This window comes from Camarhynchus parvulus, chromosome 4, assembly GCF_901933205.1.
Source record: "Camarhynchus parvulus chromosome 4, STF_HiC, whole genome shotgun sequence".
Lineage (NCBI taxonomy): Eukaryota > Metazoa > Chordata > Aves > Passeriformes > Thraupidae > Camarhynchus > Camarhynchus parvulus.
The window spans coordinates 26585388-26599028 of NC_044574.1; the positions used below are offsets into that span (position 1 = coordinate 26585388).

The 13641-nt window shown below is 41.0% G+C and overlaps 1 protein-coding gene across 1 annotated transcript; it reads left to right on the plus strand.

The window, feature by feature from the left end:
- Positions 1 to 116: 116 nt before the first annotated feature.
- SPATA18 (spermatogenesis associated 18) lies at positions 117 to 13102 on the plus strand. Its single transcript, XM_030947503.1, has 15 exons — positions 117 to 329; positions 2288 to 2393; positions 2505 to 2584; positions 4001 to 4119; positions 5934 to 6056; positions 6310 to 6358; positions 6666 to 7005; positions 7101 to 7579; positions 7709 to 7897; positions 8781 to 8942; positions 9315 to 9490; positions 11166 to 11289; positions 11656 to 11721; positions 12511 to 12550; positions 13020 to 13102. Exons 1-15 carry the CDS (start codon positions 243 to 245, stop codon positions 13028 to 13030), a joined length of 2151 nt encoding a protein of 716 aa, XP_030803363.1. The 5' UTR covers positions 117 to 242; the 3' UTR covers positions 13031 to 13102.
- Positions 13103 to 13641: the final 539 nt, after the last annotated feature.

A 13641-nucleotide genomic window follows, 5' to 3' on the forward strand; every position in this document is an offset into this window, starting at 1 on the left:
ACCCGGCAGCGTCACCTGGCGGCCGCGAACCGTCCACGCGCCCCGCGAGGCGCCTCGCAGCCCCCCAGTACCGTGGCACCGCCATCGCCGCGCCAGCCGTTGAGACACCACCGCGGCTGTGGAAGCCCTCGGACGCGGCCAAGCCCAGGGAAGGGGCCCGGGCTGGCATTACCATCTCCATTACACCCGCGCCGCCCGAAGAATACTGCCGAAAGGACAGCAGAGCGAGCTGACATCTAGCCATGGCCAAAGACTTAAAGAGCCTGGTGGGAGCGGGAAGCGCCCGGGAGATGCAGGAGAAGCTGGAAAGCTGGCAGCAGAACTACGAGGTGAGTCCTGCCACTCCTCGGGGCCAGAGACAGCCGCCCTCGCTCGGCGTTCCATGGGCGGTCTGGGACACTGCCCGGAACGCGCGTCCAGTTAGCGCAGTTTTAACACCTGTTAAGCTCCCATAGCTTCGGTTATTTGGCTTTTTGTCCGTGACAAGGTTCCCTGAAAGGAAGGGTTGGAGGTTAAAAGTGAGATTTGATCGGTACCGGCTGTGCTTAAAAGGGAGGAGAGCGTTGAAAAACGGCCGGTGGAAGGACTACGGTTGGGGTCGTGCTCAGAAGGAATGGGTTGGGGCCCAGGGACGGTCACGAAAACGTGAGGAAAAAGGCTGCTGGAAGGGAGAAGGGGTTATCCAGCATCCCAGCTTTTTTGGGTGGGGAAACTCGTTAGGGAGAAAGGCTGTTACAAGGCAGCGCGCGGCACGGCCGCCAAACGGCTTCAGAAACGGCGGGCGGTGCGGGAGGAGCGGCCGTTAAGAGGAGAGGGCTGCCGGTGGGTGAGATGGAGTTCATGCAGGAGTGACAGGAGGTGAGGTGAGGAGGTGAAACAGTGGAAGCAGTAGAGAAAGTGTAAAATTAGGGAAAGATGAGACTTCACAGCTGTAACTTTGCTCAGTGGGAAAAAAATCTTGATAGAATTTGCCGTCCGGCATCCCCACGTTTCTGTACCTTCAGGATGCAGATAGTTGGTCCCGAGCTTGTAACCACCTACTGTGTGTGCTGTGGTTGGTGAGAAAAGAAATGCAGTGTTTTCAGGGGATATCAGTTTTTTTTCTTTTACTTCATGGTTGAATAGGAGTTAGAGTTACATACAGTTACATAGGAGTTACAGTAACTGTCTGCAAGATTCATGGCAAAGGACGGTTTTAAGGAGTTCGGTGGTAGCTGGTAAAGCTACCACAGAGGAGGAGGAACAGCGTCATGTATTTCAAAATCTTGCAAATGGTTGTTGGAGGTAGACCTTAGGAGGGCTGAATGGTTTAGGAATAGTCTTTATGGTCTTGGGAAATGAAGATGAACAGTTTCAGGCTGCTGTTGCAGAAAAAGAGGAGCTGCCAGATGGAAACATTCTGTTATGTTGCTGTAATGAGCTGGAAAAATGCACTTTGCAGCCGTGTTCTTGTGGAGGCGAGCAGGTTTACTGCACTCCCCAAGGCCTGAGGAAAGCATGTTGCAGCAATCGAAACACAAGCTGATGGGGGCATGGGTGGGAATTTCAGCTGTTTCGGAAACTTGTAAAAACCATATGGAGTCATTAAAACCTGAAGACCTAGAGGGTGATCTATGTGGAAGGTGAAACACAAGTTACAGGTAAAGATAAGTAAAGCAGGTATGAAGTGTGTATTCTTCTGGCAGGTGCAGTAGTACCCTGAAAAGATTAACCTAATCAACTCCTTTTCAGAATTGCACTTAATGAAAGTGATGTAGTTTTGCTGTTTCCTAGACATAATGCTGGGTTTTTCTCCTTCAGTATATGTTTCAGTCTGTAACTCTTAAAAATGAGGTGAAATTGCATGGAAGCTTCATGTGACTGCTGACAAAGCAAGATAAGAGCCTTATATGTATTATTTCAGCTAAAGTGAAAACCAGATTTTGGGCTATTTTTTAAAATCCAACAATCTGCTAGATTATTATTTTAATAACTGTTGAAAGATTTTAACTCAACTTGTGGTTGCATCCTCTTTATGATGGAAAAGGAGTATGCTTTCTCAAGTAGTGAATGAACTGGGTCATAGAAGTCCTGATGTTTTGCTCATTTGCCTATTAGAAATGAGTATTCAAAAATGAGTATTCTAATGGACCCAGTAAGAAAAGGTTGGGAAGATGTAATTATGAGCATAGTGGTATCATGACACACATGGAACACTTGTGTGGGAGGGATATGTGCCATGATTGTAACAGGAGTAACTTTAGGTAAGAAAGCCCACACAGATGTAATAATACACATCAATTTACAGGGGAATTCTGCTGACGAAAATCTGAGCCGAGGCTGTGAAATATTAGAACTGAACAATGCAATTCAAAAGCAGGTCTTCTCAATTCTCAATGAAACAGCTCAAGGAGGTAAATTGATGCCTTGTCTAATTACTTACACATTTAACATGTGCTATTTTTTCCAGCTCTGGCTTTTTCTGTACGTGTTCTTACCATTTCTTAATGTATGTGTTTTATTAGATGATTGTGCAGCAAAAATAAAAGGCTGTCTCCTGCCAAGTATATGTTGTACTGCTTCAGGAAGTGACAACGTCACTCAGGTGTGTAAGGAACTTATTTTAAGGGAATAGAACTAGGTGAATTTATACCTGCGGAAGTGCTTTAATGACTTTCTGTTAATATTAGCCTCCCTCAGATTTTACTTAATGAAATATGTCCTTAGCTGCTTGTGGAGACACCTATGGAGACAACTATGCTATTATGAAGGAATTTGCTTTGTATAAGAAGTCTGTGTTATTATACTGCTTTCCTTTTCTAGGTACAGATTTGCCATTTACATTCACATTTGCAGAGACATAATGGCAGTATTTATGCCATATCTCTTTTAGAAAAAAGAGCACTGTGAAAATACGTGTGTAAGCTGAAGGTGTGCATAAACTCCATGCATTAATCTGTGAGCTCCTTTTACTTTTTTTTATTAAGGAAAAAACTCTAAGGATATCTTAACATTATATTATTTCCTAGAGTGTTAAAAAAAGTGTTCCATGTGTGTCATGATACCACTATGCTCCTGCCATGATATTTGGAGTTCATATGTATTTGGTATTTACTGAAGGGGTTGTAATACTAACAGTTTGATACTAACAGAAAAGACATTTTCTGTTAGTGACTTTCTGGTTTGAATGAAAATAAGAGACTTCGCTAATTCAGGCTAGGGGAAAGTCTTCAAGATCTGAGATTTGACAGTGATGTCTCCATGTTCTTTGGTTTCTCATTTTTACACCTGCTCTGTCAAAATATTTCACAATTAAAATAGGATAAATAAAAAGTGATATCCCTTAAGAGTTAGAGTCTATTATAAAGCAGGAGCGGTGGTGCGTCGAAACCCTCCCAAAATATAAAACAACAAAGTTATTAAATGATAGTACACCAGGAACACCAGTTGCAGATTTGTAATTGCATGTGACATTCAAAATTTAAAGAAAAGCCTGTTGCACAGTTACTAATTTAATTCCAGTACTAGCTGGCCATTCTATGGGTTGTTAAAGGCAGCTGCATGTATAGTAGTGTGCTTTCTGGAATGATACTTGCCTTCTGTGTTCTAATAACTTTTTCTGTTGTTTTGTATACATGATTTCCCAAAAAGTTTACTTGAGTTGATGATTTAGTCAATCAGGAGTTGACTAACTAAAAAAACCAACTATACAACACATCTGCAAAATGCTTTGTTCTGATGATTCGGGCAGTAAATCTGCATGTGCTGACCTTCCATAATTTCTACCATGAGGTATAAAATAAAGTGAATATTTTACTTTCTATAACTGAATCTTTCCTTGGTGTGCCTGAAAGGTATTGCTTATGTCTCAGAGAGAATGCAATAGCTTTTGTTCTCAGTTTCTTTAGGAATGATCGTTGCTGAAATATTTAGAAATACATCTGCCCATTATGCTGTAGTACTTTACTGAGGGAATTTATAAGGTAGAACATTCAAGCAGTGTTACTTCATTTCCTGGTAGGATTCAGCTGAAGGAGAGCTACAGCTGAGAGACTTGTCCTGCAAACCAAGGTGTGAACTGCGAGAGCTGGAGGACAAACTAAGCGAAACTCGTGTGCAGATCAACCAGATGGAACGAGAGTAGGGAGATTAACTGCAGTTCTTTCTGTTTGCTTTTTGGGTTTTTTTTCCCCTTGATGTCTAAATATTGATGGAGATTTGTAAAATGTTTTATTTCTGGCCTAAAACCAGAGTTTCAAAATGCATCTGAGCTCTGTATCATGTGTATATATCCAAAGTGGGGTACAAATGATACAGTCACACCCACATTCATAAATTGACTTGGTAGGTTTTGCTTTTGACAGAGATGTTGAAAAACATGCCAGTATTCTACATAAAAAGGCTTTGTATAGTCCATGACAATCCCTTGTGAAGTTATAGTCTATGAAATGTTGCATGCTGAACAAACCCTAAATAAAAAAATCAATAGAGTAGCTACAGTGTAACATTTATTGAAGGACCTACAACATGTCACAATTAATTATACAATCTAATTGATACATAAATACATAAGAAGATAAAAGCCACTGTCATAAGATGGAGGAAGAGAGTTGGATTTCCAGATGAGTGACTAGGCCTGAAGAGTTTTTGTCTAGTTGCATAAAACATATTTTATGGAGCATTATAATATGAAAGTTAATAAATTGCTTCAGATACAAGTTTGTGCAGTTATTACCAGCTCCATGGCAATTTAAGAGGTAGCTCGAAGTGGCAGGCACATTCTCATGCATCCTATTACCACGAGAACAATGAACGTTCCATAAGTCTTGGGTCAGTACATTAAGTGATATAATTTCATGCCCTTACTAAGTGATTCCAAGAATATCAGTTTGGATTTCCCCCATGCCTATTTCTAGAGCTCATCTTCCCAAATCTGATTTTTTTTCCCAGTTGTCCTTTGTAGTAGAATTCTTTAGCCCTCTTTTGCTACTGTTCTGCTAGAAGTCCTTCCTGAAGGAGCTGACTTAGGATGGAACTGGGCAGTCTTTCCTCTTAGCAGATGTTGCTGGCCTTATTACCTGTGGTCATCTCAGTCAGCTTCTTCCTTAAAAAAGTGGAACAAGAATCCTATCAATTCATAAGTGTTAGAGCTTTTGTTGATTCACATTCCCCAAAAAAATCTCACAAGGGTCCTCCAGTAAGGAAAAGGAAGGGCAGAGTGAATACCTTCAAAATAAATAGAAAACATATTTTCTTTTTGCCTTCCACTTTTGGTAAGAGAAAAGCAACAGTAATACTGGTATTTGGAGGGAAAGCAGAGATTTTGGGATAGTTTTTAATATTAACTAAGAGTAAAGGACAGAAGATAAACTTGCTTCACTGGTTGTCTGCCAATCTTTAAGAATCACCCCCTCTTTTGGGGACAGCAGGAGAGGAATTGTTAGCTTTTGGTATTACTTTACTAACATCTGTGATATCTTTTGACTGACAAATGTATTTCTGCAAAGAAAAATAGCCCAAGAACCTGATAGAAGACAATACATAGGTTCTTAATCTATAGGAAAGAAAACTGAGATGGTTTAGTTAACGTCTTAAATGTGAGAAAGAAATTAGTTTCTTTTAGACCTGATCATCTGAGCTAGTATAAGGATGCCAAATTTTAACCAGTGATTTTTCCTATAGCACACAGTGCTATATCCACTTTCCTGCCACACTACACTTATACAATTTAAAGTAAGATCAAGGGTCTGCTTTGTTTCATTTGTTTTTAAACTCTGGATTTTTCCTGTATTTCAGCATAAGGAAAGCATGCTGAAATTATTCAGCAAGCAAAAGGAGCTTCGTCAATAATTTTCCTATTTTTTTGCTCCTTTTGTGTGGTGATGAGGATTAATTGATAGATAGTTTACATTGATAGAAGGACATCTTGTGATTGACTGTTCTGTGTGTTTAAGTCTGAGGGCTTCCCGGTGCAACTTAAGGAGGCTAGAGCAACTGGATGAGTACGAGCAGAAGATTGAGAACTTGCGGGATGAGATTGCTATGCTGGATTGCAAAAAGTCTGTTATCCAGAGCAGGTAGAGACCTTACTCTGAGAAGCCACTGAATCATAGAAATCGGTCATGTTAGGTAGCATGAATTTCTTCCTCATTTAAATTGAAATATAAACAAAAGCCAAGATTTTTACTTTGTTATGAAGGAGCATAAACTCTTTAGGTTATTTGTTCTAGTGCCCAAATATTTTATTTTAAAGCAGTTATGTTAGGTTTCAGACAAAACAGCAAATAATGCACCTTTACAAAATACATGGAGAGCAACTGTATGAAACAGTTATTTTGTTGATGAGTCCTCTTTTATAGAGTTCTACTCTGTAGTTGTAGTATTTAATTTTCACTTGTTTGACTTCAGCAGTACTCTTCAGTGGTACTGAAAGAGGAACAAATCTCCAAAATATTACTAGTTAAAAGTGTGTTTCCTAGGAACAAAGTGCTTGGCCTTATATGCTTTACATGTTACTTTATGAAAATGCCTTCATATTAGACTAACCAGCTGTAGCTTCTTTAATTATTTTGGCTCAAAACTCACCTTATCCTTGTAAAAATTAAATTGATGAAGAAGTCTGCCATAGGGAAAAGCATCTGAGGATGGTAAAGTGACATGAAACTTCTTTGCATGTGTGTCCATAGGCTTTCGCGCTGCACTCCTCCACCATGCCGTCGGAGGTGTGTCTCTCCACCGTGCCGTCTGAGGGCCTGTATCTCTCCTCCACTGTGCCTTCCGAGGGCCTGTATTTCTCCTCCACCGTGCCTTCCGAGGGCCTGCTCTCCATGCGGTCCGAGGGCCTGCTCTCCATGCGGTCCGAGGGCCTGCTCTCCATGCGGTCCGAGGGCCTGCTCTCCATGCCGTCCAAGGGCCTGCTCTCCATGCCCTGTGAGGGCCTGCTCTCCATGCCGTCCAAGGGCCTGCTCTCCATGCCCTGTGAGGGCCTGCTCTCCATGCCCTCCAAGGGCCTGCTCTCCATGCCCTGTGAGGGCCTGCTCTCCATGCCTACCATGCCGTCCTAGGGCCTGCTCTCCATGCCTACCATGCCGTCCAAGGGCCTGCTCTCCATGCCCTCCAAGGGCCTGCACTCCACCGTGCCTACCATGCCGTCCAAGGGCCTGCTCTCCATGCCTACCATGCCGTCCAAGGGCCTGCTCTCCATGCCTACCATGCCGTCCTAGGGCCTGCTCTCCATGCCTACCATGCCGTCCAAGGGCCTGCTCTCCATGCCTACCATGCCGTCCGAGGGCCTGCTCTCCATGCCTACCATGCCGTCCGAGGGCCTGCTCTCCATGCCTACCATGCCGTCCGAGGGCCTGCTCTCCATGCCTACCATGTCGTCCGAGGGCCTGCTCTCCATGCCTACCATGCCGTCCGAGGGCCTGCTCTCCATGCCTACCATGCCGTCCGAGGGCCTGCTCTCCATGCCTACCCTGTGGTCCGAGCCCCTGCTCTCCATGCCTACCCTGCGGTCCAAGCCCCTGCTCTCCATGCCTACCATGCCGTCCAAGGGTCTGCTCTCCTCCGCTGTGCGGTGTCAGGCCCTGTGTCAGGCCCTGTATCAGGCCCTGTGCCAGGCCCTGTGTGAGGCCCTGTATCTCTCCTCTGCCATGCCGTTTGAGGCCCTGGCGTGAGACCCTGCGTGAGACCCTGCGTGAGACCCTGCGTGAGGCCCTGTCCTCCCAAGTGCCGTGCCCTTTGCCCGAGGCCCTGTTCACCTCCCCGGCTCAGGCGGGGCAGCGCTTCACACCGTGCCTGCCTCATAGCTCGCTATAACTTCATTTACGCTAAAGAACGCTTGGAGGCAGAGTGCATTTTGAGGCGATATGTCTGTAACTTGGAGACAGTGCAGAGGATAATATACATTGCATGTGTGGTGAGAAAGAAATATTATTTCTTATTTTACAGGCTGGAGGTGTGTTGTAAAATACTATGTCTGCAGTGGTTTAAATTGTGGGTAAATTAGCATTTCTGTCAAGTGCAGAGAAGAAAAGCTTTCTTCCCTTTTTTATTTTGATTTTTCTTTCTTCCCCTCACACTTCTACATTGAACTCTCAATGTAGTGTCCTACCTGACCTGTCCCAAGATTGGAATAGGGTCAATGATTTATTGTACGGGTACTAAATGAGTGAAATTTAGTCTGAAATTGGTCAAGTGATTTGGTCTGAAAAGTACATGGTATCTGCAGTGGTCAACATTGCCTTAGTTAGAAAAATTCTTTTGGGAATGGTGCATTAAATACTACAACACTAAAAAGCTAAAAATCTTTCCGTATCATGCTTTCCTTATGCTTGTAGCTATGTGCTTTTTTAGTTTAATTGGGTCCCTCGAAACCATCTAGATACCCCACATTTACCATGAACTAAGTTTGAAGAAAGTCTTCATTTTTTCTGTATTGAATCTTCTTTTCTATAAAAATGGTGTAACACATACCTGTATTAGAGAGACAGCATCTCTTAATGTGTGTGATCCCAAGCACATTTTACTTACTGAAGATTTTTTCTTTCAACCGTCATTCAGTTTACACTCTCCAGTTCAACCTCTTTTCCCAGCAAATGAAGCTTTTCAATCTTATCTTCTGCAAATAAATTACACTCAATCAGAAAATTCCTTCCTCATGAGTTAATTTTCTCCTTTACAGCAATGTATTATATTCCTCCTTGTTTTGATGATAGTGGGTCAAATTAATTTTCTTAGATAACTGATAAAATATTAAACTGGGTCTCCTGTATTTAACTAGATGTTCTTTACTTTTACAGGAATCTTTCCGTGCAGCAAAGATGGCCTTCTGGAAGGTGAAAATAAATGTAAAAGACACTTTGGCTATATGTTACAGAGGGGGACCTACATCACTTGAAGTTGCTGTCCTGGATTATATAGCTTGCCACAAGGATCTGTATGACGTTTGTTGCAGCGTCCATGTAAGTCAAGGACAGTGGTGATCTCTTTCTGGAGCTAGTAAATTCAGAATATGTAAATTAGAAATGCACTGTAACCTGAAGGAGAAAAGAATTACTATATGGACTTTGTCTTGTAGCAGTTTATTTTCTAGAACAATATTGCTAGGACTAGTATATGTATGACTTAGTAACAGCTTCCTTGGTTTGTTCATAGCAGCACATACTTTCTGAAGTTGTTGTTTTCTGAAATAGTCCAGGGCAACATTCCTATGAGCTTCTTATACTGATCTTTAAATGTAGAAAGCTGAGAGGCATATTTAGGGGGGATTTCTGTAGTTGCTTGTGAAAAAAATTGTTAGTGAGTGCAAATTACTCATGTATGTTTATTTTCAGGAAGTAGTTTGCTGCATGAACAGGAACCCAAAGCTTCCATGTCCAGGAGAGTTGGATTTCGTTGTGATCAGCGCTTTGATTCGAGAGGTGTGCTGTTTGGCTTATTCAATGCAGACACTCATTCCTCCTCTTGATATTGCCTATGGCGTTGATGGAGAATGCTTCAATAGGAACATGTAAGAAATTTTTATATTCAGTCAGACTTACCATTAAAGGTTTTGTAGTCTACTTGTTTCCTAATTAATATAGCAGTTCAATATTGCTAAACATTAATTTAGGGCAAAACCCCCTGGTCTGTAGTGAATTTGGTATGTCTTTAAGGTGTAGGATAGTGTGTAAATACTAGCATGTACATAAGCATCAACAATTTTTTTTTAGTGAACCGCAGAGCAGTTTTCTAGATAAACTTCAGTCTCAAGAGCATATTTATCATTTAAGAAGAAAATGATCATCAGCTTTCCCTGCTTACTCTCTATCTACCTTTTTAAAAATGTTTGCATCTTCGTTCCTCCTTACTGGCCTGTCCTGTAAAAGTCACATTTGCTGAGATCTTGCAGTTGGTGTCATTACCAGGGTCATCAACATGTTTGCTGCAACCTCCAGGCTGTGGCTGCTGTACAACATATGAGTATTAATATGCTCCCATCTCTTCTGGTTTAGAGCAGGGCAAAACCAAAACTGCCTCTTAAAAATGAGAATTTTGTTAATAATTTTTCTTTTTTCTATAGGGTCAAGCTGTTTCTTTAGCAGAGAGCTGTAGGGTGCTTCCATGTTGTCTAGAAAATAATTGGAATTGATAGGTCATAAAAATTTCTCTAAAAAGCAAAACACCTTACATCACTAAGGAAGTTTCTAGTAATAATTTAGAATAGAATGGAACCCAGGTCGTGAAGAGCTTGAGAAGTCAAGGAGAGAAATAGAGAAGATGAAAGTAGACTCTCAACAGGGGAGTGCAAAATCATACAGGACTACTCAATGATCCTATCCAAATACAGGACAGTTAGCTTTTGACACTCAAAGCTATTGGCTAAATTAGGAAGCAAAACCACTGTGATATAGTCTTGAGATGCTTTCTCCACCTACTTGGTGTGTATGGCCTTAAGAAACCACATTTAATATGTTTTTGTGTGCTGCCGGGGGAGACACGTACACCTGTCTAGCTAGATAAATGTGGCATATGTATATGCTTACATGCATAGCATTTGTATGTGGTACACAGTGATGGAGCTTAAATTAAAATTGTAGAAATTAAAAGATATCTGTTTATTACATGTGATAGCATTCTACAAAGAGCCAGCCAAACATTGTTGTACCCTATGCCTTGCTTTGTGCCTCTGGTTATGACATTGTTTTATATAATTTACTATTGTAATAGATTACTAACATATAGATGCATTGCTTTTTATACAATTTCTGTTATTTGGTATTTGTTGTGAGTTTGAATCCATAAAGACAGACGTGTTATTTGTCCTTATAGGGGGCTTGTTCTAGCAAGGTATTCCAGGAAGAGGGGATGACTGTGTCTGGCAAATTGCTGCTCAGAAGGTTTAATCTGTCAGTGGACACAGGGGCCCTGGCTTGTGTGGGGCTTATGCAAAAATTAAGGTCTAGTGCCATTCTGAAGTGTGAGATGGCTTTATTAGAATATCTGTCAGGATAAGTAAACAGTATGTTCTGCTAAGTCTGTCTTCCAAGTCCATTTCTTTTACAGGACGACATAAAGAATACATATTTTTGTGATGTGGAAAGATATTAGAGCTGTAGCTACTTTTTATCAACATTGATGATTTGGAACATATTTCTCTTTCGGCACTTATATGCAGACATTTCTTGTTCTGTTTGTTTCAACAGGTACTTTCGTAGCTTTGACTCAGATTTCGCAGCTCCCTTTGTGGCCTATCACGTCTGGCCTCCTCTGATAGAAGATGGTACTGTTATTGTGAAGGGAGAAGTAGTCACTAAAAAAATGGTTATGGTATGTATTTTGTTAAAGAAATATGTTAAGGGAAGTCAGTGGATTTCAACACTGTTTTTAAAATTTAAAAGGTTAAGTTTTTAACTGTCCCCTATATGGGTGGAGTAGTATATCAAATATCAATTAGATTTTAGTGCCTCATCCTGTATATAGGATGAATAGTTCCATTTTCCTTCATGTATTAATTATGCAGATGTATGGTTGTTGTCAGAACCTGTTCTAAGGAGAAAGCTTACCATGTTTCTGCTCTGTCCTCAAACCTTGTCTCCATCATGGCAAGTTTGTCATGGCTTGCAAAGTGTGTCTTTATTAAACCTTCTCTCTCAGAAGAGGTTTACTCTTCAAGAGACTACTTTTCTCTTGTAGTGTCCTCGCAGATGCAGAATTAGAAGCAGAAGCTGCAGCTGTGGCCGTCCTCTGCTGTGTGGTCAAGTAAGCCTCAGCTAAATGTTTGTAGTGTTAACATCATCAAGTATTTTAACTAGGAATGTAGGCAACCTGTTAAAAATGCTGACGTGCCACATGTGCATTTTAGCACTGGGAATAAGTGCCTTTGCTTGATGGTCTCGAATGAGGTGAAGCTGAACTGACAGATAGTTATTGCCTGGTATAATGATCAGTAGAGATACTGTATGAGAAGTAGATCATAGTTAAATTCTCAGAAGTATCAACTGTGTATCTTGGAATGCTTTGCCCCTACTCCCGTTGCTTTAGTGCCCTTCTGAATAAATAATAGCATCATCTGGAAGTGTTTCAGTCATTTTGGAGTACATATAAAACACTAAATTTACTCCTAATTTATGAAATGCATCAAAGGGGCCAAAAATAAATGTAGGGTGAGCAGGAAGGGAAGGTGGTACAAATAAGATATGTGAAACTTTAGCAGAATTCTGCATATTGTATGGTTACAAAACGTTTTAAATTATTTCTGTTAAAAATGTGTATATTTTTCTAGCTGTTAGCCCATCGTATTAAATGGACATAGGTGCCCTCAACTTAAAATGTGAATATTGAAAATGTGAGAGGCTTTGGGTAGGGCTCCTTTTTTTGTGTGTGTGCAGGCTGTGAAAAAAAACCTAGAAAGTTGTTGTACTTGACTTAGTAACAGTAGAACTGCACTGATAAATGTGCAGATTTTCTGAATGTTGCTGGGCCCCCGGGTAGCTTTTTTGGTTACAGTTCTTTAGCACACCTGATTTTCCTTTTCTCTTTGTCTTGCAGGTGCCTCGAAGCCGCAGTCTTTCAACAGTGAGGGTCAAAAGTAAGTGGGCATATTGGTTCCTAATGACTCATGGTTTTCACAGTATGCCCTTGAACGATTGAACAAAAGAACAAAATTACATGTTGAACGTCTCTGATTCTAAAATACTTGCCAAAGGCTTAAATTGGATAGCCCTTTTTTTTAATGCGTGGAAAAAGGCTGAGATTTTACTTGAAGGAAATCTTGTTTTTTCACTCTATTTGGACCATTGTCATGGTTTCTCTCTGCTGGTTGCTTTCACTGTGGCCAGTGCTGTAGTAAGTAAAACTTGCTTCCTTCCTTACACAAGAGACAATTTGCTACTGCGCGTCTGCTGTCTTCCTGCCCTTCAAAGTTCAAAGAGATGGCTAAGTTGTGACAGAGAAGTGAGGGATTTCAGCCAGTATGAGTGTGTGCCTATCTTGAAACCAACCCAATTCAGAGATTTAGAAAATATAGTTGCACTGAAATGTACCTTTTTCTTCCATAGGGCGCTGCTAACTGGACATCTTCCTGCAGTGCAACACAACTGGATTCAACAACTTTGCTGGTGCCGTTTCTCTTCGGAAATACCTCAAAACTCTCAATGAATGGCGGTTGTCACTCCAAACAGAGTTTGTGTTCAGTGTGTTTTTTAGAATTATAGAAGGCTTATTTATAATTTTAGAAACAAAACACTTCTGATTTAAAAAAAAAAGTGCATGCAGTACAGGATCATTTGGCAAAATTTGCAAAAGCGATCAGGAACCTATGATGTAATCTTGCAGGTGAAGATAGAATTATTGCATCTAGAATGTTTGCTTCCCCCATATTCCAAATGATGCAGTTTATCTTGATAGGATGTTTAATGTAACCTAAATAGTGAATGTTGCAGAATGTTGAGGTTAGCTTTTCCTTGAAAACAGTGTAATTAATTGGTTCTTATTTACAATTTTAGAAAATAGCAATAATCATAGGATGTGGCAGTCTCACACAGCAGCCTTTTAATATATCCCTGTCATAAACTGAATTTTCTAACTGCAATGCAGAAATTGCACAGAGCAGTCATAAACTGCCAATACTCCAGCAATCTCCAGGGCTTTATTGACATTTATGGATGAATGCTCACGTGT